Raw genomic sequence first — 25,757 nt, 5'->3', positions numbered from 1 at the left:
CCAATTTCTTTTGGCAAATACTAGCTGTGTGTTTTTTGTTAACTTTACCCAACAATGAAGCCTTTTTAATCCTCGCCAATTACTATTGGCGAGGATTAAAAAGGGACTTCTAATCTTGAAAACTCAATATTTTTGCGACGAATTATATTGTTTGTAAAATTTTAATTCTATGTAGTGTTTTTTTTTTTTAATTAGCAGATTAGCCAGACTACCCTATAGTCTAGTAAATTGTAAACATGGATCGGTTTCCAGCGATCCGAGCGACGATAGGACGACATCTTCTGGGTTTTGCATAACAACTAGAAAACGTAAACCGCTGATGTGCAAACAGGGCACAAGGAGATCATCTTACAGAAATTTAATTAGCGACAATATTATCTCCAGTCTTGCTGGTGTCTTAGAAAATGATTCTGAAATTGAAATAAAAAATTCGCAGCTAGACCATCTTCCGTGACAGACTATCCCAGTACTTCGAAAACAACAAACACTGCAATCCCCAAAAAGTACGCCTGATGAACTGCCTCTATGGAATCGTTTCAATAATCTTCCGATGAGGATATGAATGTTAAGGTAACCCAGAAGAACGCTGTTCAACCTCCACCAATGGTGTTCTACGGTATCACGGATACCATGCGGTTACGTGAACTTCTTGAAACACATATAAGTAAGAATGAATACTACATACGTTTAATAGGTTTAAAACAAATACGCGTGCTCACTAAGGGCATTAAGATATACAAGAAAATAGTTAGTTTGGTACGCGAACAAAATCTCATCGGACTCTTGTTAACACGGAAAGACGAAAGGCTTTCCGAGTAATGTTAAGGAAACTGTATCATTTGGTTCCAGTAAAGACCATTAGAGAAGAGTTTGAACAACATGGGAGCAGATTCTGTATTGTTATTAACGCCCGATACAGGGTGACGAAAGAACCGATATCATCGTTTTTTATTAATCTTGAACCTCAGGAAAATAAGGAGATATTTAATTGTATGTTAATAAATGCTTATTTAAATGTACCGCTAACTGTTGTGTGACTTTTAAAACCTCAAGATAATATCCAGGTCAAGTATAGTGCTAATAGTATGGTCATATCAAAAATAATTGTATCCAACCATCCCACTGTGTCAAGTGTGCGAAGGAACACTACTGCAGACTGTCCAAGAAAGGACAGAAGTACTCCAACCACCTGCACACTCTATCAGTCAGATAATTCTGCCGACTGTAAGAGCTGCAGAGTGTACAGTTTACAGAAATATACTGGAAACGAAAAAGAAACAATGGGTACAGCACGTCTAAAGGACTACTATTACTCTGCCTAATGCAAAGGGCCGGCATGTTTTGACTAAAGCGATGCGAATTTTCCCGTACTGGGTCGGAGGGCAGATAAGAACCTTATTGATTCTAATAAATTCCCGCAAACTTATGCTGCGGTGGTGAAGCGTGAGTGCGGAGATGCCAAGAGCAAAATACAGAAATTATTCTCCTGCTGGAGTTCCTGGTTCAGGAAATGAGGAGCTTTGTAGGCTTACTGACGAAGCTGATGGCAAACTTTCCTGATGGCCAAGTCTCTCAAGATTGCCAAAGAACATCAATGGCCATGCTAGTAGAAATTAGAAGATGTGATTCCTAATGAATTGTTAGGTTCATTGTAAATGAAACATTCGAGGAGAACTTTAAGGATTTAACCTCCTGAACAGTGGCAGAAAATCTTTATGAAAAGGTGCCCAGTATCATCAGCAAACTCCACTATCATTGCCTCCCTTGAAAGCGTTGAATGGGACATGGGCTAAGATAGAATCCGAATAGGCCGATCTATTTGCATCTCGTCTCAGCAAGGTCTTTTTTACTGCTGGACGTACAGGGTCCTGATGAAGATGAAATACTGGAATTTCTATAGAGCCCGATTCCTCTATGTCTACCAACTACACCTTTTTCAAAATTAAAGTTGCTAATATCAATCCATGAAAAGAAGACAATAAAAAAACGCCAGGCTTTGATCTAATTATTCATATTCCATATAAGGCCATTCGGTACGTAAAAACCTTTCGATTAGGACCTTCAACGTGGTTCCCATCTTGCTCTTTTATAGTAGTGGTCCTGAAGCCTGGTAAACCTCCTCATACCTCCTACTTTCTGCAGACTTTTAAGTCTTCTACAGATACTATCCAAGTTGTTTGAATAGCTGTTTCTCCGGAGGCTGAGACCTATCTTGGAGCAAAAGGAGATTATTTCAGATCATCAATTTAGCTTCAGGAGTACGTAATATATCACTGAATAGACCCATATAGCTGTTACCATCGTAACTAGATGCTTGGAAGTAAAGAAGTATAGTACTGCTCAGTAACGTTTTAGGATGTTCAACAGGACTTTAGTAAGGTTTGGCTGCCTAGTTGAATCGTTGCAGATGGCACGGAAATCCTAGCTGATGATGAAAACCGAATCAAGCCTCGCTAAACTAGAGTCAGAGTTAGACGACATCGGCTAGATGAAAGAAATGGAAAATGAAGGTAAATCAGTACAAATCGAACCACGTGACACTTACGATGAGAAGACGTGATTGTCCACGGGCGCACAGGTTCGCCATACAGGAATGGCGTCAACATCCCTCACACTGATCGGGTACGCTATCTTAGCTTACACTTGGATCGTCGTCTGACATGGAAGGGCCAGGAAACAGCTTAACATCAAGTTTAGGGAACTAAACTGGTTGCTGAGAAGAAACTCACAGGTATCATTATCTAATAGTCTGTTGATCTACAGTGACTTAAATCTACCTGGATGTCACAGTGACTTAAACCTGGACGTATTGGATCCAGCTATGGGGTACGACGAGTAACAACAATATTGAGATATTTCAAAAAAAACAAAATAAATTGATGAGGATCATAACAGAGATGTCGAGATGTTTTAGGGGTAGAGAAGTCATCATGGTACGAAGAGATCTACAAATTAAACTCGCGGTAAAAACAATTATGAAAATTATCTGGAAGTTTATCGATTGTACAATAGCAATGACATCAGGAGACTAAAATATTTCCATATGCTGGACTTGGGAGATATAACCAGTGGAGTGAGTGGGAGAAAGAACCAAGGAATGGGAACACAGGATGAGTTCATCACTGTGTACTAAACGTCTCTATGATAGTCTATAAATTACAGCTGTTTTTATTACGAACGAATATTTATTTTATATATAGAGTTGTTTTCATATACTGGTATTGATGACATTGTTTTTATTTTTATTTTATTCTTTCATTTTTTTTACCTTTCTTTCTTTTTTCCTGTTTAGCTTCCGAGAATTACCGTTTAGGTATTACTTCAGAGGATGAATGAGGATGATATGTACGAGTGTAAATGAAGTGTAGCCTTGTAGAGTCTCAGGTCGACCATTCCTGAGATGTATGGTTTATTGAAACCCAACCACCAAAGAACACTGGTATCCACGATCTAGTATTCAAATACGTATAAAAGTGCTTTTCCTAGGACTTGAACCCTGGAACTCTTCTTCCAAATCAGCTGATCTAGGAAGATGCGTTCACTACTACACCAACCATGTGGGTTATTTCTTTTCTACCTGTGTTTTATTTCAAATGTTTTGTTAAGTACTGAACGTAACTTGGACGCTTATACAAGTGCTTTTTCTATACATGAGGTGTTAAAGCTTTGTAAGATTTAATGAGGGGTTTCATCAGGGACCTCCTTCAAGTGACTGTCATTAATCAATTTACTTATGGCCCCCCTTATGAAGTACTGACTGAAATTTCTAACAGATAGACAAAAAAGCTGCTTTTACTTTCTGAAAAACATAGATTTACAGCCAAGATACATTTTTTTCTGATTTGTTTGATTTTTAAAAACTACTACTGAATTAATTGGAAGTGAAACTTGGACGATCGGAGTACTTGAAAAGAAAAGATTAAAAAGTTTTGAAATGCTGTGCTATAGGAGAACGTTAAAAATCAGATGGGTGGATAAAGTGACAAATGAAGAGGTGTTGCTGCAAATAGATGAAGAAAGAAGCATTTGGGAAAATTTAGTTAAAAGAAGAGACAGACTTATAGGCCACATATTAATACAGCCTGGAATAGTCGCTTTAATAATGGTGGGACAGGTAAAAAGAAAACATTGTGCACGCAGGCAACGGTTGGAATATGTAAAACAAATTGTTAGGGATCTAGGATGTAGGGGGTATACTGAAATGAAACGACTAGCACTAGATAGGGAATCTTGGAAAGCTGTAACAAACCAGTCAAATGACTGAAGAAAAAAATAATCTGAATTAATATAAGGTTTGTAATTTGAATTTTAAAGTTTGACTAATGTTTATATCATATTTAGTGGTTTGCAATCAAAAAGAAATAGAAGTACAAAGAGGAAGTAAATGTTCAACTTCTTTTTATTCCTTTCAGAATATCTATGAATTTAAATAATAATCGAAAAATAACCTACATACATCTGTTGCCATATAATAAATATTTATAAGACAGTGTATTTTAAGATGTATGTTCAAATTTATTAAAACAAAGTTATTTAATGTTTTAACATTTCAAATTTTAATAAGTTATATTCTTTATTTTGTTTCAGATATTACAATTACAAATGAACGACTTTAGATATCATTACATGTTCACTACTTTTGTAAGTATTTTTTATTTATAACAATAATCGTTACAATGAATCGGGTTTAAAAAATGAATTAGAATAAACTATTAAATTTTATTTTCAGAGAAATATTTTATAATAAACGTTTATAAATAATTTTCCATGTTTTTAAATACGTTAAAAACTTTACCAATAAATTATTTATTCAAGTTAGAATTTTATTTTACCTTCAAAAGTATATGCTATTAATTATTATCAAACGCTCATTAATTTGTTAATTGTATTATTATGCACATTCTTAGTTTGCTGACCAAGTAAGTGTACGAAAATTAAATTTGAGTTCAAAATTTCAATGGGTATTTATTAAAAATTTCTAGTTCGGAATCTTTTATATTTCTTTATTGATGATTTTCTTAGATAATACTTCTTTCTGCTATCTTCTTCAGCTAACATCTGTGAATGATCCTTCTGTTTTATTTTTGCTATATCTCATTTTAGGGACCTTCACTGAAGATAATTTCAACATATTCTATTTTCTTCTTCTTAACCGTCTTTATCACATTTTTTCTGTTTCTATTCACAAGGAAGTAAAAACAAGTGATCGTAAAAAATTTCGGTTTTTCACATTTCAACGGAATTTCTATTTTAAAATCACTGAATCCATTTTGACCAGTTTATGACCAGTTTATCGCCTGTACCAACGTACATACTCACGTAAGTATTTATCTCGCATACGTAAGTATATATCTGTAAGTATATACTTATGTATATATCAGAGATATATGCATAAGTATATATCTCTGAACGTATTTATCTCGCATAACTCAAAAACGAATAGTAATACTTAGGATGTTGAAATTTTGGATTTAGGACTAGATGTTACATCTAGTTGTGCACCTTCTCTTTTGATTGCAATCGACTGAACCAAAAGTGTCCAAAAAAAGCCCAAAATCCAAAAAAAATTGGATTATGAACTTTTTCATAAATGCAGTAATAAACCGTCATTGAGAGCTATTCAATGATATCATAGGTGGTACTTATTTTCATTGGTTTCAGAGTTATAGCCAAATAAAATTTTAATCATTGAAATATTTGGATCTTTCATGGGAAGGCACATCGGTTCGAGTCAGGCTTCATCTCTTTTTTTTTAATTTAATTTTTTTTACTTTTTTTAATTTAAATATATTGTTTTATTATTAATTATTAACCCGTGATTGTAAAACGAGTTTTAGAATAATCAATAATAGCCATATTAAAAAATATCAGACGTTATTAGTGAAATAATATTTTATGTACCTTTAAAAATGTGTATATGTAATTTAATAGGCATTATTACATATGTGTATATGTAATAGAGTTGGTGAAATATCCGATTATTTAACACTAATTGAAAATTATAATTTAGAATCGTATTATTTTTGGAATTTCTGTTTAATTTTATCTACATTAAATTTAACTACTGACTGGAAGTAACCCTCACAAGAACATTATATACATGATCCATCTTTAATAAATTGCAAAAAACTCTTATATTTACTTCATTGATACTTTCATGATATTGTCTGACAATATTTTCCTAAGTCGGAGTTGATCATCATTTCGTTTATTTGTTTTTTGTTGCCAATCATTTAATCGTTCTTTGGTTTGATATAATTCTTCTGATCTTATTTTTGTGTACACGTTCTCTAGTTTTCAAATTTTCTCTCTCTTTATATTGATCATCTTCTTTTAATCTTTTTATTCTTTCCTTGCTCTTAACGTTTTTTCCTCTTTATATTTTTCTTCTTCTCTTAAGTTTTTTCTTCTTTCTTTGGTTTTAATATTTTCTGATCTAGTAATACGAGTAAAAAGGGACTTTTACTCTATCCTAATATTTCATGTAATGTTGAATTAATAATTGTATAAATATTTGATGTTAATAAAAACTAATATTCCAGCAATTGTGTAACCGTCCACTTTATTAAAGAAATTGATGAAACGTATCTCACTTTCAAATTAAATAAGTTTAATTAAAGTGCAGAAAAAAATGTGTATGTAATTTAATAGGCGTACAAGGAAGTTATGTAGAGTCCACATCAGATTTTTTTTATTTTATCAATTCTATTTTCTGCATTCTTTTCCACAATTCTACTTTACCATTATTCGGACATTTATGATCGTCCATAATTAAGGTTCATTCTGAGACTGGTTCATAAATATCGGTGAAACTAAAATGATATCGTGAATATTATTTTTATTCACACAAAAAAATCTAATTTTTCGAAAAAATAATTAAGTCATTTAATAAATAATAATATAAAACGTGATAATATTAATTGCGCAAATGTGTAAACTAATAAATTATTCAAATTCAGTACACACTTTTTTTTAAACTAATTTAATACGGTTCATTTATACTTTTTCGTAATTTATTTAATAAAATCAAAACAGTAGAAAAAAACTAAAGAACGGAAGGTGTATAGGTGTGATATTGTGCACTAAATTGATGGCGAGAATTGATTCTATGGAAACACGTACAATTCATGTTATTAGCTACTAGATTTGTCTCTATAATAAGTATTTTATAACACTCGTGTATATCTCAGTAAAATATATTATTGGCTTAACGGATATATTTATTTGTGGTATATTAAAGAATTGTTTTCATTTTATAAAATGTAATCCTGAATACCCTAGAAAGAAAATCAAAACTCGTAAAAAGTGAAGGAAAATAATGTTCAGAAATAGGTAGTTGGAGTATTTTACAATAAAATCGAAATACCATTTACATCTGGTGACAGACTGACTTCCGATTTCCTTCCCCAAACTTTTCTGTTTTACATCAAAATCAAATAAAGATAACTTCTTTTTTGATCGCTGTATAAAATATTAAATTCCTAGAATATATTACAGTTATATCATAACGATGTGTGTATTGTACCGATGGTGCGGCGTGCACCACAAGACTGTTTGTCAAGCGTTATTTCTGTATTACAAAGATAAAGGAAATAAGTAAATCCTAACACATCTTGCAGAACTCGAATTTATCGTCTGATATAAGGTCAATGCCTCATGGTGAGGATTTACCTGTATTGTCCAACACAGAAGAAAAGTTAGAATATGTGTGATAGCCACTGAAGTTTGATATAAGGAATAACTTTGGAAGTGCAGTCCCCTTCATGTTAACATTATCTGAAAACTTAAGGCGAATTAAATGACGTTTTTTGGGATTTTAACTTATCAAAGAGAGCAGCCGAGCTTTGGAGAACGAGATTGAGAGGCTGGAATCTTCTCCATACTCATACTAAAATGTGCTCTTTTCGTAACGGTCAGGAAAAGTTTTATATTCTGAAGAAAATAGTTTCGTGTACTGTAAAAATATCTGTGCTTGGATGGACGTCATCTTGAACTTATACTATAAAGAATGGAGTCTGTTCTTGATTCTTTGAAAACTATTTTACATGCTGCCTTTTTCCACAACGGCAAGAAATTTCCTTCTGTGTCGGTACCTTATGCAACTAACATGAAAGAAACATATGGCAAAATGAAAACCCGGTTAAAGAAAAGTTAATATAAGTACCGTTGGATTATATCTTGCCAAAATTTGTGTTATTAATGGGTTTCCAGTTCGGTTACACTAACTGTTTTTTTATTTCTTTGTGAACTGAACAAAAGGCTGATGTTTTGTCTTGTGACAAGACAAAACATCATATTATAAAGGAATGACAAAAGCGTGAAGCACATAGGCGTGGACAGAAATGTGTTGTACATCCTCCTTCCCATTGATTTACTCGGAAATGATCCTTCTACTTTCACTCCATATAAAATTAGGGATTTTAAATCATTTTTTAAGGAAATCGTTAAGAATGGTACTGGATTTCATTATCTGGGGAAATTAGAGACTTACAGTACGAAGAACTATTAAGTAGAAAAGTCAAACCGTGGAGGTCATTCAAAAGTGTTCTGAAATACGTTTTAGAAATAATAAATCCTAAAATTACGGAACAAATTTTGGGTGAATTATTAAATCATTAATATATATGTGGTTTAATATATCCCTAAAAAGTAATTCTAGGATTCACACGTGGATTTCTTTCCGGACAATCTCGGTGACGTCAGAGAAGAACACGAGGAAAGCTTCTACCAGCAAATTTCAGACACGAAAAACAGGTACTAGCTATAGTAAAGTTTAAGAATGTTCGTAGTTTATTTTTCTAATAAGTGGGATGTTCCGGACATAAAATACAAAAAGAAAACAACTATCACAGTTTAGTTAAGTTGAAAATAAAATATATTTAGATGTTTGAATTCATCGTGAAACGTTTTATTAAAGGTCACATAACTTGTTCCTTGTGCCAAAACTAAATTAATTTTTTTCATTAGTGTTTTAAAAACTAAGTTGACTTTATGGTCGTTTGATAATATACTAACATCATGCCTACAAAACTGCCTAATTAATAATTTCTTATAGTCCTACCCAAATTTGGGCGGTTTTGGTCCCACGATTTTCTAGTTGTCGGGTATTTTTTTTATGTAAATGTTCTTCTCGTATATATTAAAATAAAAAAAAAAAACAACACTATCAGTTCCCGGACGACTTGATATAATAAAAAAAATACTAATTTAATATTTTTCTCCAGCGCTGACGATAAACATTAAGCCTTGCAATAAAATGTTTAGTTGGCTGACATATTTATGAACAACACTTTACTGTAATAGTTTGTAATGACTATTGTTAAGAGGTAGTACAGTACTTTTTACTCTCCAGAGGAAGTATTTTATAAATTTTTTTTTTTATTTTGATTTATTTTATTCATATACCATATTTGCAAAAATTAATCATTACTTTTAATTACTTTAATTTGTTATTTATTTGAAGAGAAGTCAAAGTTTTTTGTATTTTTTTTTTTTTTTTTAAATTATCATTCCTGATAAGTAGATATTAATTTAAAAATAGCCAGCAATAAGAAAACCACTGGTCTAAGAACCCCCCGTGTTGCGAGGAGAATGAACAATTATTATTTATTACGTACAAAGTTTTTATGGTAGAGTTTAAAATTTTTTTCATGTTTTACACGAACCTAAATTTATGTTAGATTGTTTAAAAAATGACATACTTTTTAGTTTTTCTGCAAATTTTGAAGAAAAATTCAGTAATAAAACGAAATTTTATAGATTAACAAAAAACAGAAGTTAACCGAAAATAAATACACCCATGATATTTACTATTTATTTTGATTCTTCAAACTTACTGACGCAAGTAGATTATAATTTGAGTAATATAATCAAGAGTGGTGAGTTGTAATTTGTTATTTTCATAATATCGTTTATATCTATATATTATATATCTAAATATATTATTTAATATCTAGATACTATTTATCTATATATTTATATCGGTAGTATTTTTAATATTATCTTTGATAGATAATTAATGTTTAGATAAATGATATATTTGAAAACAGAACTGCCATAAAGTTAAATTACAAAAGGAATAAATAGATCAGTTTTCAATGAAATACCAATGATTGACTATAGATAATTTTCTAGTACAGTATTTCATATACAAATCAAAAAGGGTATTTCGAGAACGTTATTATAAATGTACATTGATGCGCTGTTACTATTATTATGTTTTCTATCAGGCAAAGTAGTCTTTACACAAGTTCTAATATAAACGTAAGTAATCATCGCTCGCTTTGAATATAACAACAAATAAAATATACCACGAAAATATACCGGTAAAACCAATTTCATATACTTTAAAATATTAAATAAATCCCATAATTATTAAATTTTGTTTGATATTCTATTTAAATGTTAATATTTTTGCAATTGTATCTATTTACAATGTATATTCCTCCTACTTTATTTAAATTACATTTTATTACTCCAACGTAACTTTTCATTTAATTTGATTTTGATTGAAAAATTATTTTACATAAAACCGTATTACGTTAACGTTTTTTAGAATTTCAGAATCCATGTATAAACTTAAAATAATATTATAGTGAATTTTAATGAGGGTAGGTATACTATTTTTATTTTCTACATTTCTGAGTCTTGTTATGAACTTCATTTATTTATTACTCTTAAATCATTATAAAAGGAATGCAGAGACTACACTTTTTCGCGATAGATATGTTAATTATTTTACATGTTCTTTTTACGGTGTAAATGCATACTAAGAAAATTCACTGAAATTCCGACTTTAACGAGTTAAAATAAAATTATTTTATATTATTTTAATTTCAAGATAACAGACGTAGATATCAACTTAATTTTTGGTGTGTGTATTCTTAATATGATATCTAAAAATTAATTTCTAAATATTTTAAAATACAAAAATTAAAAGGGGTTAAAATGGATTTTGATTTTTTTAAATCCTTTTATTTTTATATTTCTCAGTAGCAAATGAAGAAATCAATCTGATTTTTGGCGGGTGTAATCTTCATCTCAATAAACCAATTCATAGATTTTTGAAATTCGGCCATCGAGGAGGACAAGAAAAGATAAAAAAATTTGAACAATGACAGTAAATTTTTCCAATCCCTACTTCAATAAACTACATATTCAGTAAATTTGGGCCTGCAATTATTATTCAGATAAATATTTAAAAACCGTTTTAGGGGTTTTTTTTAATTCCGACTTTTTAAGGGGTGCGAAAGTATACGGCGCAGAGGCTCAACCAACACAGCCATTCCCACCGAAACTGTATGCACACATACAGTTTGTATGCACACATACTGGCTGCCCCTACCTCCGGTTACTTGACTAAAGAACATAAAATAAAAGATTTGACAGCTACGGGAAACGCAAGTAACCATATATAGCGCAGGCGAAGCTGTAATGAGGCAACTAGTTTTATTATAGAAGAATTTATATTTCATTTGCATGAATACTATTTCAAGTTACCGAGTAAGGAAGGAAAATATTTTCCTCTGAAGACCAAAAATCTTCAAATATTTTAAAGATTTTTATGATCCATAGAGCAAGAGATTTTCCTTTTCTTTCTTTTTTGTTCTGGCGGAATTGCAGGTTCAGAAATATATTCTTCACTTTATATCTAGGTAAACGTCTTCTATTCTTTAATTTGGGAAGTGTATAATTGACATATATCTGTACCTATAAAGTAATTTGTCCTGAAAATAAATTGATGAAAACATGTTCTTTTTTCAGTACCTGTGCACACTAAGAAAGGAATTTTTTTTTAATTTCGAGTTAAAATGGAATAACAATGAAATTTGCTATTTTGCGTTTAAATTTCTCGGTAAAAAATGAAGATATCAACTTGATTTTTGGTGTTTAATTTTCATGTAAATATCTTCTAAAAACCAATCTTTTGATTTTTTTAAATTCACAGTGAAAGGGATGAAGAAAAATAAAAGATATTTGAACAATGACTGGAAATTATCCACATTTCCGACTGTAAACGAGATATTTACTAGATTGAGCCTTGTATATATTCAGATAAATGTCTAAAATTCATTTTCGTTTTTTTATACTTTGAATTTTTTAAGGAGTGTGACGAGATATGGCGCGGCGGATCAACCAACTCAACCAATGTTACTGTATGTGTAATGGAGGTGGTAGATATGGGATTGTAATACATTTTTTCTTTATCTTTATTTGACTTTTTCTTATCAGTTTATGTTGGATTATTTCAATTCATTGAGAAGATGGATTGGTCTGAAAAGATTTTTCAACTTTCTTTTCTTCTTTATTTTTGTTTTTCTTTATTTAAGCGTTGGGTAACAATTTGTTGTTTACCATATATTCCTTAGATATTTTTAATAAAATATTCTATTTTTCATAAAAATAAAAATCTAAAAACAATAATTTTTATTTATAAATAAATAAAATAAGTTTGCTATTAAAAAAATATTGCTGGTGAATCCGCATTGATATCGAGTGCAAACCGGGAACGCTAGCGCATATATACATATATATATATATATGCTATCAGCATATATTTGAGAATGCTGATGAACATAGTTGTATCAATTCGTATTCGGATATCTCAATTCTTGTTACAAATTTCTATTTATTAAAACTTAGAAAGACTGAAAAGGATGTATAACGAACCGAGAAACTACATTTATTTGTTCATAAGAACTTCTTTGTTTGTTTCTATAACTGAAACAGTTATCAAAGTTTGAGCACTTCTTTCCCTGAACAATCAATACGTTTATACCGCGACCACTTATCTCCAAGTATTTATCCTACTGGTCACAACGTTAGTCATCTATTTTTCTTATATTCTTATGCGGGTGAGGCCCCATAATACGGTTATCAAATTAAAGTATCGTATTTTATTTTTTTGAGTTGTGAAAATAAACAATAGAATAAAAACTACATGATATTCTGATCATTCTAAGATAGACTACGTATGACAGCGTAGGATAGGATATCTTTATTTATATGAAATAAGTCTTAGCAAATTTTTCCCACCTAATTTTTACTGCAGAAAAGAATACATACTATGTACACAGTATTAAAAGTTACATCCATGTAAACCTGATATGATTCTGGGACAATAAAATTAAATTAATACGGTTTAGTTACAAGTTCAATATGACATATCGATAAGGAATCTGATATCTTGCAGAATTGTTCTATTATTAATTATATTAAACTATTAAAAATACACAACCTGTTCTAACTGATAAAAAAATTAAATGGCAATACGTATTGCCATCAATGCATCATACTAGTTCTGAATTAAGCTGTTAGAGTAGCGTATTTATAAATGACTTATTCAGAAATGTTATTTTAAATTGTCTCTGTAAGGAAACATTTTATAAAATTTTAACTAAATTAGAATATTTATTTCAATAGATTTTCAACGACAAGTACTTTTAATATAGTCCAAAACCATATTAATTTTTTTAATGTGGCATCCAAGGCACTCTAATGCGAATAGAAAGTTTTGGTTATTGATATCTATTTCATTCTGTATGTATGTATGTATATATTTTCACGTACTAAATATACACTGTAGCAATTATTTTTTCCTTTATCATTTGATTAGAGTTAATATATAAAATAAAAAATTCTCGTTTCATTTTAAAGACATTGTTATTTTTGTAGTTAAAGAAATGTCTAAGGAGAAAAAGAAATAATAATATTTATTTTGTTTCTGGATGAAAATGATAAGAAAAAGACGAAAGACAACCTATAAAGTTATGATTTCAAATTATACAACAACTCTTAAAAGATAGCATTTAAAAAAAAGATCAAGATAAATAAAAACCTAATGTTAAACCAGAAGCGCCGTATCCTAAACAACATCGGCCGAAATGGTCTGAAGAACGGAAGAAGACCTTTTCTGAAACAATGAAAGAATTTTGGAGGGAAAAGAAGAATGCCAAGCGAAAGAAATATGAATCATGAATCTTTAACGTCTTCCATTGGGAAGTTCTCGACTTATTGTTTAATAATAATAAACCTAATGTTCAGGAATTAGTGGGACCTAACATTGAAAATAGTTATTCAATTTAATATTTACCGAAACAAATTAAAAGAGCAAAAAATATTCAAAAAACACACAATACTTATATATATATATATATTTGTACAAAACAATATTATTGATAAAATAAGTTAAAAAAAATATATAAAAATATTTTTTATCCGTGTTTTTTTTTTTTGCAGGATATTGAAACATTTGATCTTGAAGACTTCAATTATAATTCTGTAAATATAACTGCATTCAGATTAGTCGATACTGGTGATCCCAAAGTTGTTGACATCTTAGATCAAATGGAAAGATTTCAACCAATTGGACACGCAATATTAAATCGAAGTGGAGTAATTCAGGTAAGTAACTTTTCATAATAAACATAAGAAAAAAGAATATGCAGAAATTAAATTAATTGATCATCACTTACGACATCTTAATAAGTTTAATAGATAGTTGAAACTATTATTATTATTATTATTGAAGATTATTATTCCAATTAATAGACGTTAATATTGTTTTTTTAAGCTTTTTAAATATTTAATAGAGAAACAAATGTAATTTACATTTATCAAATACTCTTAGGTTGGCTGAACCCCTTCAACTCAATGATACGAATGTTTCCAAACTGTAATCATCACAGACATTATGATTTTGTGCTTTATGTCTAGATATAGTATGTTTTTTGCGAGCTTAAAAATTAACTATTCACGAGCGGCTAAGTAGTAGAACTTACAACTAACTTCAATTTACTACAATGGTACCAGCGCTGCAACTCTTCTCTAATTTGTATTTGGATACAAATTAACCTTACTGGGTAATTAGTTTATATCTTATATTACTGTTCATATTCTGGCTGGTTTTATTTATTTATTTTTAACGAATAACTTCATGCTATTAGCAGATGTTTTATTAACATTTCAACTCTATATATTCATCAGGATGCTAAATATTAAATATAAACTACGAGGGATATTCAATAATTAAAGAAACAAATTGACGTTGAAATGAAACCGTTTGTACGAGAAGTTTCATACTTTCATGACTTTATATTGGTATCACTGGGATGAGCTGAGAACAGCTGACGGATAAAAACCGTTTTGTTTATAACCTCAATATTGCATTTAACGAAGGCGTGTTCGCTTGAAGTTTCCACATGAGTTGAATAACGTTCAGTGATCCGTTTTTTGCTTTCTGAAGGTGAAAAACCGGCTAATATCTTTTCTCGAATGATTTTACAATATAGCGAGAGTTGTATGAACCGCAGAATGTTTTATAAGTGAATAAAACAGTTCAAAAACGGTCGAACCTAAGTGACTGACGAGCAACGTCGTGGACGACCAGTTGGAGTATCAACTCCTTCTCTTGAAACCCGCAACAACACAAGGAAACAACACTGTGCGGACTTGAAAGAACGCGATGAAAGGGAAGGTGACCCTTTTCTAAACAATATTTTAACGTGTGGTAAAACTTGGGTTCATCATTTTGAACCACAGCTCAAAATATAAAGCATGGAATGAAAGCACACTAGCTCATCTAACCGAAAGAAATTCAGAACGCAAGCATCAGCGAGAAAAATCATGTTGACCGTCTTTTGGGATGCCCAAGGTGTCGTCTTTTGTGATTATTTGGAAAATCAGCGTACAATAAACAGTGTCTACTACTTATACATGCTGATGAAAAACGTAAAACCAGCAATAAGAGAAAAACGTCCCGGATCTCAAAGAAAAGACGTGATATTGCTACATGACAATGCACACCCTCACACCACCTACCTGACCCAAGAAACCAATGGAAAAATGGGTCGGGCGATACTATCACATCCTCCCTACAGTCCAAATTTGGCTCCCTCGGATTTTCATTTTTTTCGTCTACTCAAGGAGGCATTACGTGGAAAAAGTTCAGCAACAACGAGGAGGTCAAAGAGTTTGTGGGAAAGTGACTCAAACAACAAGACAAAGACTCTTTACATCAAGTATAAAAAAACTAGTTCATCGTTGTGAACAAGTGTATTAATATTGGTGGGGATTATGTTGAGAAGTAGTAAAAAATACAAAGTTTTTTCTACATCAGCTTGTCTTTAATTAATTGAATGTCTCTCGAACATCGTTAAAAATCTATTTATTTTTTTTTTGTAAATATTTCTTACCAAAATATAATTTGTTCGGAAACACTGTTTCTTGGTAAAAATATATTCTATCGTAAAAAAATGATCAATTTTATCAATTCTTTGAACTTTTACTAGTAAACCTTTTTCGAGTGTGAACTTTTTAATGAAAATGTTACACAATTACTGTTTACTTTTTCTTAGTAGTTAACTGTGGGATAATTAATTTATTTACTGTAATATAAACTAATATTCTGATCTTTGTGCCTTGCCTAACACCCTCCAGTATTAGGCTGATAGGTTAGTTAAAATAACTTACGCACAAAACGTCGAATTTAGATTAGCCTATGTACAAACCTGTCATTGACTTTACATCTTTATTTTTGTATAGTGCATAGTCAGTCAATAACTGAATTGTTAAAAACGATTAAGTGATGACATTTTTTCTTAAACATACATTTTTAAAATCTGAGAGTTGAATAACCACAAAATTATATTATTGGTTTTATTATTTAAAAATACTGTTCAATAAGGATTAAAGCTTAAAGATATTAATTTTTTTCCTACGTTAAAGAAACTAAAATCAGTGGATAGAACAACAAATTAAGTTCCAAACAGTACACTGTATGATAAGCAAGGATTGAAGAAATAAATTACGCCTATATAGAAGTTAGAAAAGAAAAGGATATTGAATCGTATGTAATCATCCTGGCTCCTTTAGGGAACTAAAGGAGCCACACCGATCTTTGTGATTATCCACACCTCCCCCTCTATTGCTAGCTCTGATGGGCTTTACCGGAGGTCGTTTTTAGACCCTCTAACTTATAGCGCAACACAGTCATCAGTTTGCCCTCTGTCAGGATGCCACCGATGCAAATGCCACGGCACATGTTTCCATTAGTGTATTTACAAAACCTGCTTTCACCTTCTTTTGGCCTCTTCCAACCACTACCACCTACCATAACTTACAATCCTCAATTATCAAATTAACCGATTCGCTGAAGCGCGATCCGCGCACCTTCCTCCAACAACGAAAGTTTCACACAAAAAATCTTTCATATCTAACTTCATTTAGACCATGCATTCACATCATTACTTGATCGAGTTTTTAAATACCAAAAATACTATTCTCATACCAACAAAACAAGTGTTGTTCGCAACAACGACGATTCTGTCCTACAATTCAGTTTACACCAAGTCATCCGCATTTACCTAAAAACCAAGAAACAGATTCATAAATTTAGCAACCCTCTAATGAAATCATACCCTATCGCTTACTGCTCTCGTCCGCTTTCGGAATGCCTACACCCTCCCGCACAGGAGCTCCATCACAGAGTTCTCCACACATCCATTATCATCCTAAAAGCGAAAATCTCAGCTAATAGGGACTCGATGCCAAAACGCCTATCTTGGCAAAGTAACCTCTAGCCACCCGAGCTGCTATTTCATCTATACATCTATAACAACATCAGACTCCTCAGTTATCCTCCGCAGAGCTAAGAATCTAAGGAAACCAGCAATTATGTTCCATTCCCATTCGGTTTTCCAATTAACTTGCAGATCAAAACCGGAATAAATTCTGGCAAGCTCTCTAGTTCGTTTGGTACGTTCACTTCGCATCCGGGAAAGACACAAGCGGATACAAGCCTGAATTAATTAAACCAAATCGAAAAGCACCATATCCAGAAAGAGTGGAAGTATACTTCTCATATCAGGAAAATTCATGCGTGTTACAGTCTTCGGAAAATTCAGTCTATTTGATCTGTTATAAATGAAAACCTTGCTCTATTTCTTTCATGCTCCCAGAGGTAAGTTGGCCTTAGTATCATAACGCAAGTGGCATTCGGTAGCAAGAATATCAATGGGTTTAATACCAGAAATAACAAGGACCCCTCTCGAGACATAGCCTTATAGGCACAGACACAGATAACAATAGAAGACACTGGGTTCTCAACAAAATATACCTGTACATTTATTTATAGCTCATTCGATGAGCTCAGACAGGTGCAGCATATTCTATTATAGATTCACATACACCCTCATTTAGAATACGCATGATTCTGAAATAATAATAATAATTTCAAAAAAAAAAAAAATAATAATAATAATAATTGTAATAATAATAATAAAATTATTATTTTCGTCCAAACGTAATTTCGAGCATCATGTGTTTTTCTTTGTTGTTATTACAATGAAGTCACTGTACATCGCTTTCATTATTTTGTAAAGAATAAAATTTGAAGTATACTTAACATTGTAGTCGAGTTTTAACATCTGAGAAAATTGATCATTTTTAATTAATTGGAAATCACTCAAATACAAAGAGTTTAAAAATTTAACTCCCGGATTATAGACTAAGACTATTTTTTAAGTGAAAATATATACATATATTTTGTTAGTGTATGTAATAACCAAATTAGGGTTTTAAACTAAAACGACTGACCTCATTATGATTAAAACTACTACAAGATTCGAAAACGAAGATATTTCTAACGTTCTCTAACAAACAATGCAGTAGAACAGCTCTAGGTTAATTCATTTCTTACTCTAGACTAAGTATTCCGATTTTTTCATATTCTGCTTCTAAACTTACGATCCTTGATTCAACCTGTTACGTTCACTCGGACATTATAAAAAAAATAACAGTTATTTGTACACAATTATTTTTCTGTGTAATAGAATGATTTTTGAAATAACACAAGTTTTATTTGCTGACCCTAAAAACGATTAAAATACAAAATTGTAGAGCTAGTCAGTCAATTCACTATTACGTAAATGTATCAGCTAGCAAGTAAATTAATTTAGCACAAATACATATATTTTTTAATAAAAAAATTCCCATCTAGTTTTTTTTTGGGGGGATCAAATATATATGTAAATATATTTTTTTTAATAAAAAAGTTATTAATTCAGAATCTGATAAAATCTTTTTCTTTTTTATTCAAAAAATTAGTTTATCAGAAAATTAATTTTTACTTGTCAAACTTTAGAATGGAAAAACACCTAAATTCAAGGTAGAGGTTTTACGTAGGGGTGTCTGAAGTAATGCTAGCATTGCTAATAGTATAAAGGAGGAGAGAAAGTAGTACGACAGGTACTACTAGTACCGACTAGTACCTGTATAGTGTAGCACACCATATTTGATTACGAAGAATGCACTTATGACGAAAATCCAAGCAGGTATTGAAATATGAAGACCTGAAAACCTGGTGTTCTTCATGTTGCCTTCACAGGATAACTGGAGGGTTTTTGACACGTTTTCAATGAAAGTGTTACGCGCTAAGAACGCTGAGGGGAGACGTCATAGCTTTTAATATAGGGAAGAGCCGTCAGACCCATCCGCGAGGGCCGGCGTGCCCAGGTATGCCGGTTCCGATGAACGGGTGGGGACTCCGAGGGAGATTGCTAGAAGTGGGAAATAAAAGACCGAGACTCGGCCGCCTGATGGGGTTCTGGGAACGACATAGTCAGGCCTGGTTCCCCCCCCCCCCGCGGTGGTTAGAGGCTGGCACGATTTAAGACCGAGACCCGGTCCCTGGGAGGAACGACATAGTCGGGCCTGGTTGCCCCCTCCTAGGGGTTGGAGGCAGGCAAAGAGAGAAAAGATCCTACCGCGAGGCCGGTGGATGGGGAGGCCCCGTTAGAGTTTAAGGACGGTTCCCTGGGCCGAGTTTTACTGTATGTCCGGCTCAGGGAAGTAGGGTAAAAAAAAAAAATAAATAAGAAAGAAAGGTAGTTCTCGATAGCAAGAAACTCCGGCACAGTAATCAATCTATCCCTAGTCTGTAATTCAACTGAGTTTTCTAAATTTTTGCCAATATAACTATTCAGTAGATGTACAAGTTAAGAGTGGCACTTACACATGTCTTCTTATTTAAAACAGACATTCATGTAACTTAGCAGTTACATGAATGTATAATTTGGATTAATTTTTTTTTTTTGTTTTGGTATAAGACAAATTAACTGTTTTTTTTTTGTTTTTTTGTTCTCTGCAATCTAAATGAATTTAGATACGTAAGAAAATTTCAGATTTGTAAATTCTGTAGTTTTTTTTTCAATAAGCGTAATAAAAACAATATTGCAATGCAATAATTTTCATAGAGCTTTTTTTAATAAATTATATTGTGCATACATTTAGAATAATCATTGAAATATTGAAAGAGAAATTAGAACTATTATAATAATTGCGTAACTTCAACAATAACAATGTAACTAATCGAGGAAAGTGGCCTGCGATGATTCGATCTTTCGGCAATCGTCTGCTTCTGTACTTTTGATGTTTATCAATTTTCAAATTTTTTTCAGTTTTTATTTAATTTTGCAGCAAAGTTTCTTGTTATTAAGTGTAAAGATATATTTATAACAATTTTTTGTAAAATTTTTTTGTTCCAAAATGGCGACCAGAACAGCTGATGAGATCGCCGACTGAAAGCTTCTAGTTACTGAGTAAAGCCTTACAGGCAGCTTTCTCCGTAAATTTATAAGCTACTAATTTTTAAATATGTTTACTAATTATTAAATCTAATACTAATTTTAATTTAACATACTAAAATTTAAATTTTAACCATTTTGTACAGTTATAAACTGAAGTTTAAAAGCAAAGAAGTACGGAAGTACAGTGGGAACACCTCTTTGACCTTCATCGGTCAGTTACGTTAGGTGTCTGTGGAAATAGTGTTTATGCTATTGTTAACAAAGTAAAATCATCTTTGTCATTGGTTATGAAATCTAAAATCATTTATTGTCGATAATTCCAATTTGTACTTAAGTTTAATTTCGTTTATTCAACTCTGTTTAATAACACAACTTATTAAATTCACTAGAAAATGAGAAAATCCATTTGTACTTTGAATACATTGTACTTTGTACATTGAACTACAATAATTATTAGGAAGAATTATTTGTATTTTTTTTTTATATACGATATCTAGAAAACTATGTAAATTTACCAAAACCTTTAATTCTATAATGGCTTGTAATACAAAAACAACACTAACTTATTTTATCAAATTAAACTTGGTAAGACTATCAAATTAAAATAAATTAATTTAAGCCATAATCAAAAATAACTACAACTAAATATTTTTTTTTTTTTTTTTTTTTTTTTTTTGTTTAAGTAATCATTAACTAGAAACAACACAGCAGGTAAAAGAAATTGAACAAAAAACCTTTATACGAAATAAAGAGAAAAAGAATCAGGAAGCATCATTGTTAATACCTAAAAAGCGGGATTTATTATTATTATGAAAGAAGTACAACTAACTAAGGAAGAAAATCCATTAAATAAGTTTGAAACACTGAATTTCAAAGAAATACAATTAGTTAAGAGTTTCTTGTTTGTTAAGTTGACGGTTTTCCATTTGTCATAAAGAGCTTCGTAAACTAAAGCAAAGTTAATGATGAAGTATTTTTTGCTATTTAATTAATGAGAAGATGAATCGAATAATTATTTCAACAAATTATACGTGGATTAAATGTTATTTATTAGCAATATAAATCTTCTTTTTATAATTAATAAGGTGTAAACGAATATTTTCCAATTAAGATGTATTGTTTACGAACATAAATAAAAATAATTTAAATTAAATAAATAATGAATTAAATGAAACAATCGATGTCTTCTTTCTAAATAATACTTTTTATATAATTTAAGTTTTGAAATAGCAACGCTTAAACTAACCGCATTTCGCCAATACCGATGTTTAAAGCAAATTATCTGGCTTCGTAACAAAGAACAAAATCGGACGTCTTTTATTTCTAGATCACTTTTCTGAAATTTGTCTACACAGAATGAAGAAAAACTATCAAAAAAAGAAACATTTTGAAAATGTTTTAAATAAATTTTGATAAGCCATAAGATTCAATAAAATAAAAATATTTTTAAATATGACCCATAAACCAACTAATAAGTTTTACCCGGCTCTCCTGCAATTTGAAGTCTCTAGACTATTGCTACCTATTGTTTTTCCATTTTTCGGTTATTATACAAATAAAAGCTTTCTCGTTCGGAAACAGTTATATTTTAAATATCACTTTTAATTTATCCTTTGTAATATAGGTTTATTTTAATTACTACACATTTCCCTAAATTAGCTTATCAAATTAAAAACATATCAGAATTCTATTAAATTATTTGACAAAGCTAACTATTCGCGATTAAATAGTTACTTCTTAAAATATATTCGATTACTGGAAAAACTTTCTCCAGGCACGACCAAGTCGGTAAGGATAATGAGGATATATTAATTATTAGGCAGTTGATTGAACGTAGTTTCAAAGTTTCTTCTGAATATTTTAGAAGGGTGGAAAAGTCGTTTTAAATTTTTTTTAAACCGTCAAAAAAGTACTTTTCTGAATATAATGTAATGAAATCTTACAATTTTTGAGTAACGTCAAAATTTTAACGTAAAAGTGTTCGATTAATAAATATAATACAGGCCCTAAATTATTTATCTTTATTATAAAGCGTGTTATTTTGCTTTAAACTCGTAACCACGTTAAGATGAAATGAGGCTTGTATAACGAATAATGTGGAAAAATTTTTCCATGTTCTTTAAGGGTACTGGCATCGACACAGTTTCTCGATAAATGACAAAAATAGTAACAACCTTTTATTTAATAATATTTTTTCTATAGCTGTTACATAAATTAATAAATTTATCTAGCTGAATCGCCTAGTGATCATTTAAGTATCAGATTTAACGTTTACTCATAAAAAAATCCTCGTAATGAATTTTTAAATATAATATACATATTTCCACATCGTAAAAATTAAATAAAAGAATTATTTAACATTTTTTAAAAATCGTTTTGTTCTTCATTTTTCGTTTATTATTTTTTTATAAATTTAAATCCTTAGATTTCCTTCCGTTGGGATTTGGAACCAACATTTAAAAATTTATAAAATTGCAGCTAAAATATTAATGATATTTTCTTCTAAACGGCAGGACGAACAATAAATGTTTGGAGAGATTATTATATATTCTGAATAAACTTTGACAAAACCTGCTACTAAAGCACTCTCGAAGTTTATTTCGCGAAGAGGTAAATTAAATTTACTCGACCGGTTTCATTAGAATTGATCATACTGTTCTTAGGTAATGGCTGGACAAACATACACAATTCTAGATGTTGAATTTAATGCTTTTTTACGATATAAAACTTAAAGGATTCACGAAAAAAGAATTTCGAGCTCGGTGATACATAAAAAATATTATGTATACTTATGTCAACATATGTCAACTGAGTACGTATATATAATACATACAAGTTTTCACGAACTATAGTTTGAAATAATTTTCTACGTAAAATCAAATCTTTTAAAAAATTAACTTTTCTTAATTATTTTTACTATCATCATTCTAATTTTTAATAAAATATTACCCAAAAATGGCTTACGATATAACGGATGACAGAAGTTTGAAGAGAAATATACTTTAACAATAAATAATGGTAAAAATAATTGTAAAACATGTGATGGAATTGAGAATAATGAAGGATATACGTAGATGTACTTCAAAAGTTACAGAAGATTGATATTTGAGAGAAAAATTACTACAGATGGATGAGATTAAGTACGGATCAAATGCAGACAGGATAAGAAACATGAAGAAATTTCATGCCGTAATGCAGTATATTATCAAGTATAGATCAAAGAATTAGAAATATATTCCTGAAAATATTTGTATGAAGAGTAACGGTATAAAATAGCAAACCATCAAAACTACGCTGTCTGTCATGTAGATCGCACGGATATACACCCGGAGATCGAGAATGTATGCGGTCCCACCTGCGCCAGCACCATGAATATGTATACAGCTGAGCTGTGGTATCTGCAAGGGACAACCTCATCCGGGAGGGGTGGGTGGCTCCGGCGTCTCATCTTCGATGATCGGGTGGGGACTCTCTTTTAGTGCCGTTGGGGGGAAAGTAAGATAGTAGTCCCGGCGGGGGATCCCTTTGGGGTTCCTCGTTAGAGGCGAGGCGTTAAGATCAAATGAGGGGAACCCTTTGGGATCCCCTCATTTGAGGCAGACAAGAAAGAAAGACCGAGTCCCGACTGACTGGGCGGGGCCTTATGCCCTTCCGAGGTAGTTTGAGGCGATGGCACTCCTTGGAGCTGAGGTTAAGCTTGGTCGTGAATCAACTACAGGGTAAAAACATCAATAATAGACTCTGAGATGTGTGTTACTAGAAAATGTTAAAAATTAAATGGGTTGACAAAATACGAAACAAAAACGTATTTCTATGATTAGGAGAGAAGAGGATTTTATGTTACAATTTTGTAATGAAAAAGATTAGGTGTGTGATTAAGGATAATTGGGTGATAAGAAGGATCTGTTGGGAGTAACAAGTACAAAAATTAAAGAATGTAATTTATAAAACAGGACTTAGAATATAGTAAATATATCGGTCTTTAGCACAGAACAAAAATGCATACATAGAAATTACCATACATATCTTCCATATGACACCATACACATCGATGACTAACATTTTGTTTTAATTATCTCTAAATTTTTTAACGTAGTTTTAAAAATTGATTTTTATGAAAAAGTAACTGACCAAATAGAACAATTATATGTGTAAATTAGATTTTTTTCTTGAATTGCTCACACAAAAAATATCATAAAATGTTGCGAATTATCAATACATTGCAGATTTTTACTTCTTGCACGAAGTAAAGGAAGTATTGTGATAGCGAAAAATTTAGGTTTTCAGATTTAAACGGAAATATCCACTTTGACCATCCCTGAATCCATTTTGATTAGTTCGGCGTGACGTCTGTACGAACGTACGAACGTAAGTATCCGACATAACTCAAAAACGATTAGCCGTAGTATTTTGGACTTTTTCTTAACGGTAGAAATAAGCCCTCACTGAGAGCTTTTCTACGATAGATATATCGTTGAAAAGTAAAAATAAGTATACTTATTTATTTTTATCGATTCCAGAGTTATAGCTAAATGAAATTTTAATTAATAAAATATTTGGATCTTAGAAGGGCAAGGCATATCGGTTCGAATCAGATTTCATCTCATTTTTTTTAACTTTTTATATATTGGTTTATTCATAATTATTAACCTCCGATTGAAAAGAAGAAATTTACGATAAATAATAATTCGTAATAAATAAAAAATATATGAATAAATATCAGAAGTTATTACTGAAATAAAATTTTACGTACTTTTCATTTAAAAAAAAAATCTGTGTATGTAATTTAATAGGCGTACAAGGAAGTCATGTGGTGCCCACATCAGATTATATTTAATAAGTATTTCGGCATAATTCCTAAAATACCAAAGCGAAAAGCATTTTGTTAAACGATTTATTCAACCCGTTACACTTTTCCCGGTATCGATTAACAAAATAAAAGTTATTATGTTTTCCGTAAAAAAAAATAGATCAAATGGATTTTTCTTTTAAACTTTTTATATTATATTTTAACTTTTAAATGGCAAGAAAAAATTAGAAACAATAGGTGTATTAAAATTATAAAAAGATCTCCGTGATGGAGCCGTAACATTTCGGCCTTTCACCCCGGGTTTAAATCCGGGGCGAGATCAGGCATAGCATTTTTCATAGCCTACAAATTTCCATTTTCAC

At 31.0% G+C, this 25,757-nt stretch overlaps 1 protein-coding gene across 1 annotated transcript in view; it reads left to right on the top strand.

Moving 5' to 3' along the window:
* The window catches only part of LOC142321310 (glutamate receptor ionotropic, kainate 2), a 520,894-nt gene that overhangs the window by 244,384 nt on the left and 250,753 nt on the right, over positions 1 to 25,757 (top strand). The window contains exons 5-6 of the mRNA XM_075359304.1: positions 4,588 to 4,641; positions 14,239 to 14,403. Coding sequence (XP_075215419.1) covers positions 4,588 to 4,641; positions 14,239 to 14,403 — 219 coding nt within the window. The remainder of the gene's footprint in view (positions 1 to 4,587; positions 4,642 to 14,238; positions 14,404 to 25,757) is intronic.

The sequence above is a fragment of the Lycorma delicatula genome, chromosome 3 (assembly GCF_047948215.1).
Source record: "Lycorma delicatula isolate Av1 chromosome 3, ASM4794821v1, whole genome shotgun sequence".
Taxonomy (NCBI): domain Eukaryota; kingdom Metazoa; phylum Arthropoda; class Insecta; order Hemiptera; family Fulgoridae; genus Lycorma; species Lycorma delicatula.
Note: the sequence above shows the minus strand (reverse complement) of the source record. Positions and strands in the feature narration are given on the sequence as shown.